At 43.9% G+C, this 4,329-nt stretch overlaps 1 protein-coding gene across 1 annotated transcript; it reads right to left on the bottom strand.

Annotated features, from left to right (window-relative positions):
* Window positions 1–1,051: 1,051 nt before the first annotated feature.
* ANAPC11 (anaphase promoting complex subunit 11) lies at window positions 1,052–2,714 on the bottom strand. The gene is made up of 3 exons (XM_088473244.1): window positions 2,627–2,714; window positions 2,419–2,537; window positions 1,052–1,239 (listed from the first exon to the last, which is right to left on the bottom strand). Exons 2-3 carry the CDS (start codon window positions 2,525–2,527, stop codon window positions 1,094–1,096), a joined length of 255 nt encoding a protein of 84 aa, XP_088329370.1. The 5' UTR covers window positions 2,528–2,537; window positions 2,627–2,714; the 3' UTR covers window positions 1,052–1,093.
* Window positions 2,715–4,329: the final 1,615 nt, after the last annotated feature.

The raw sequence follows: 4,329 nt of genomic DNA, 5'->3' as shown, positions 1-4,329 counted from the left end.
CATCCAGAAACCAATACTGTGCCCACAGCACAGACAGGATCTCCCATTGTGCGGCTGGCACTACTCATTACACCTATCAACAGAGACTGGGAACCTGCGTCTTACTTGCTGCTGCTGGAAATCCTGGCATGCCCCATCAGCCATTTGACTTGTAGCTCTACTTTAAACATAGCTAGGGAACAGGATGTGCAATCACACCCCATAGATGGTCTTATTAAAGATCTGCCCTGTGTTTATTAATATGGGGGCTCTTGTTATTTGCTCAGCCAGTGTATAACAAAATGTTTAAGTATACTGTAACGTTAATGGATCTATTACAGACAATTATACCTGCCAGATAAGTGGAGAGGCTGCTTCCACTAGTTGTTAGTGTGGAAGTCTTCACAGCACAGTATAGAATATGGTGAAATCTCATCAGCTTTGAACAGAAGGAATTTAACCTCCTACAATGCAATGGTTTCTCTTCCCATGTTGGTTGATCAATTGCAATAAGTTAATGTTGACATACATTTCATTTTGCAGGTCAATAAAAAGATTCCTCATGAATATATTGTTGGAGTAGAACACATCTAAATTCTTTATTGGGTTGGGAATGATTGTTTTCTTTGCAGCTAGTGAGATATCTCATTTAAAAATAAAGTAGGTAGCATCTGTAAATTTCTATGCAGAATATTGTACAGGGCATTTAAATAAAAAGGAGGGGGTTTGGCAGTTGGAGAAGTATATGAGGGGGGGAGGGGTGTTACCAGTCTCTTTTGTATGTATATCGTCTATCTGGAAATATTACGCAGAAGGGATGATATAGACAGAAATGATTATTTTGCATACAATTTTGTCCGCACATATAAGCTGCACATAGCGAGTGTACTGGTATCACAATCGACTAGATAATTCACCCCATAAGCCAAATCCTATGGATCACATTATAGATGTATGCTTTGACAACCTATGGCACTACAAATGCCAGCCTCTATGCTTGGACTTATAGTTCCATAGGTTGCCTGCATCTGATTTATAGGGTTAGAAAGATCAATGAGAAATCCTCTGAGCCTTATACACTTAACAGACACTTTATTGAAACAAGTGCTGCGAATTACTCCTTGAATTTCCACTCCTGTCGGCACATTGGGCAATGCTGCTGTACTTGCTGAGAATTGAGCCACTTCAGAATACAGTGCATATGGAAGCAGTGGGAACAATGGCCCCATACCAAGGGGCAGTCATCTCCAGGAACCTTGCCTGTAAGCAAAATAACAGTCATCAGATTATTAAGCAAAACCTTAGGGAGATGGGACAGCACACAAAAGGAGTCATAAAAGGTCATTTATGTTGCTCTAGGAGTAGTGTGCACATGTACGCATAGCACTTGGAAATGCACTGGCCAGCCTAATAAACGGACTAGAATTACATATCCCAGTAATAGAAAGCATTAATATTCATGATACGCTTACGCAAAGATCAAGTTCTATCAAGTATTAGATAAATAATGCACTCATATGGAGCTATGCATTTTGTCCCATATACTGAGGATGCAGTGTAATGTACAGCTGGATACATAGCCAGAGTTTTATTTGTTCAATAACTTTGACAAACTCAAATGAATTGTGTTGTCACCTAATTTTGCATTAGTAAAGCCACATCTAAAGATTATCTGTCCAACCAGCCAACTAGTTGATTGGTTGGAATGAAAACCTGGTAAGGTATGAAAGCAAATGACAATCAGCAATTTGCTCCCAAATGTCAGAAAATGGATAAAAACTGTTGTTTGAACAAATTGTTTAGATCAAACATTTAACAAACTTGTCTGACGACCATTTTCATCTGTTTTCTGGCATTTAGGAGCAAATTGCTGATCATCATTTACTCCCATACGTTACCAGATTTTCACTCCAACCAATCAACTAGTTGAATGGTTGGACAGATATCTTTAGATGTATGGCCAGCTTAACACAGATAATGAGTGTAATTAAGTGTGCAGGCAAGCGGTAAAAGATTGTTGCCAACCACAAATGGAGGAGAAAAAAAAAAAAAAGATCCATATAGCTTGCAGCATAGTCACTTCCATCATCTATATACGCCGACCATATCGGTGCAGGAGTAGGGTTGTAGGTAAATTACATTGCTTGTTAGTATAAAGAAACAAAAATAGGCTTCTCTAAGAGCCTATATAAAACGTAAACATTTATTAGGAGAGGACACAATTTAAGTGAAGCTTTGGGACAGGTAGTAATTTGAAGCAGGAGCAGAGAATATTGGACGAATTACTCAATATATTGTTTTATTATTATGAACCAATATATGCCAAGTATGCACAGCTGCGAGCTTGAATCATAAACACACATCTATATAAATGGCTGGAATTAAATATGAATGAGTCCCAGTGAGTCTAGGAGACACCGATGAATTAAACACACTTACAATCAGGACAGCAGCCATTAAATGCCATACGACAGATCCCGCAATTCTCATCATTAGCAACCCACAGCCAAGAGGCGACTCCATTCCAGGACTTAATGTGCACCTTCATTGTAGTGGAGCTGGGGAGTACAAATATGCACCATGAGCACAACACAGAGCAGAGCGCCCATTGCTTACCATTGCTTTATGCCGGCCCGGGTCCGGTTACCTGCAGCAGCAGCATCCCCAAAATTATCAACTAGTCACGCCTTCCATCCGCTCTATAGGTAGTCTGGATAGTAGCGTCTCATGTAGTCGATTTTGCAACGCCTGTGTGGGCGCGGCTTTGCTTTGGAAGCACATCCGGACATGTCTGGTATGGGCAAGGGCAAGGCGAGCTGTCACTGTGTGTGTGAGAAGTGTGGAATATACACTGTAACGCGCTGACGAGCATCTCTGGGTATTGGCTTGGGCCTTGGGTGCAGGTTGGTAGCAGTCTGTAGGCGTTGGTCTTACTGCTTATTCACTTACATTAGGACCAGATTTGGGTAGCTGGTGGCTCTCTAGATGTCGTGGAACTACTAGGCACAACATGTCCTGTAAGTCAGTAGAGCTTGTGATTCTATATAGGATATAGCCAGTAGTGGCTCTAGGCACGGGCAAGCCGGGCCGTCGCCCGGAGCGCCATTGAATCTGGCGGGTGCAAGAATCGCCCACCCTCTCTCCCGGCGCTATAGTGACTATGTAACTTCAAGGGGAGGGAGCGGAGGTCGCTGGCGGCAACACAGGACGGCGCTGGGCGCAGCAAAGCCTAGCGCCGGCCCTGCCTGGAAGTGACGTGAACTGAGGGCGGAGGTGCAGTTTCCTGCCCACACAGTCGAGCAAAATAAGAAAGTTGGCCTCTCGCAGGCTCGCTACGCTCACCACATGATTATATTCCCCCTCTATTCCCACTTGGATGGTAGGGAATGACGTTGGACACAGGCTGATGACGTCAGGGTCAATCTACGGAAGGGGATCTAGCTGCTTCCGTATTTACACCGTCGGCATCCCGTCTGGAGGGATGCAGACTACTTCCCACCTAGAGTATTTAGCTAAAAATGCAGGTGCACAATAATAACTATATTAAGGTCTATTTATCAAACCCAGAAAGGTCCTGTCTTGTGAAAACTGGTGTTTACTACATTCTATCAGTATAAAAGATAAACATCTTAGGGGTCTATTTACTAAGCAGTGTTAGGAGACAGAGGGCCTGATTCAGACCCGCTCGCAAGCGGGTCGATGGTCCCTAGTGCGCATGCGCACGACGGAGGGAGCTCCGTCGCGCGCATGCGCGAGACCCAGATAGCGACAGCCAAGCTGTCGCTCCGGGTCTTGCACCAAAGGGGGCGTGCTGTCGATGTTGAGTGACAGCACGCCCCCTTTGGTGGGCGTGCCGGGGGCATGGCTGCTATGGGTCATATTCAGTTGGCTGTGGGGGGTTTTCCCTGCCGTTTCAAATTTCCCACGTGATTTTTAATATGCACACTCCCATTTTAAAATATATCCAATTGAAAACAAATCTTGCGAATGATTAGCATACAAATGCGAGAGGGTTGGTCAAAAATCACATCCATCAAATATAAACCTCGCACTGTTTACAGCATCTATTTTGTGGAAAATGCACTGGGAGCCTGCTGGTGATATTATTTTTTATCATACTTCTACTTACATAACCCACCCCACACGTAGGGCCTGATTCTTTAAGGATCGCAATTGCAAAGCTGTACGCAGGCTATAGATATATGATGTATGCACGCAGGCAGCTTTGCAATTGTGACCCTTGCAGATATGGTAGTGCAGCAGGTGGCATCACTTCTGTGCATTACTTATCCGAGCTGTGTTGTTCAACGCAACATCGGATAATCGGATAAGCGTACCATCGTCCGGCTG

Source organism: Taudactylus pleione, unplaced genomic scaffold, assembly GCF_031769625.1.
Source record: "Taudactylus pleione unplaced genomic scaffold, aTauple2 ptg000016l, whole genome shotgun sequence".
Taxonomy (NCBI): Eukaryota; Metazoa; Chordata; class Amphibia; order Anura; family Myobatrachidae; genus Taudactylus; species Taudactylus pleione.
Note: the sequence above shows the minus strand (reverse complement) of the source record. Positions and strands in the feature narration are given on the sequence as shown.

Coding starts and splice junctions, on each gene's coding strand:
- ANAPC11 (XM_088473244.1), bottom strand. CDS start 2,527: ATGAAGGTGCACATTAAGTCCTGGAATGGAGTCGCCTCTTGGCTGTGG. Junction 1,240..2,418: donor TAATGGCTGCTGTCCTGATT/GTAAGTGTGTTT, acceptor TTTTGCTTACAG/GCAAGGTTCCTGGAGATGAC.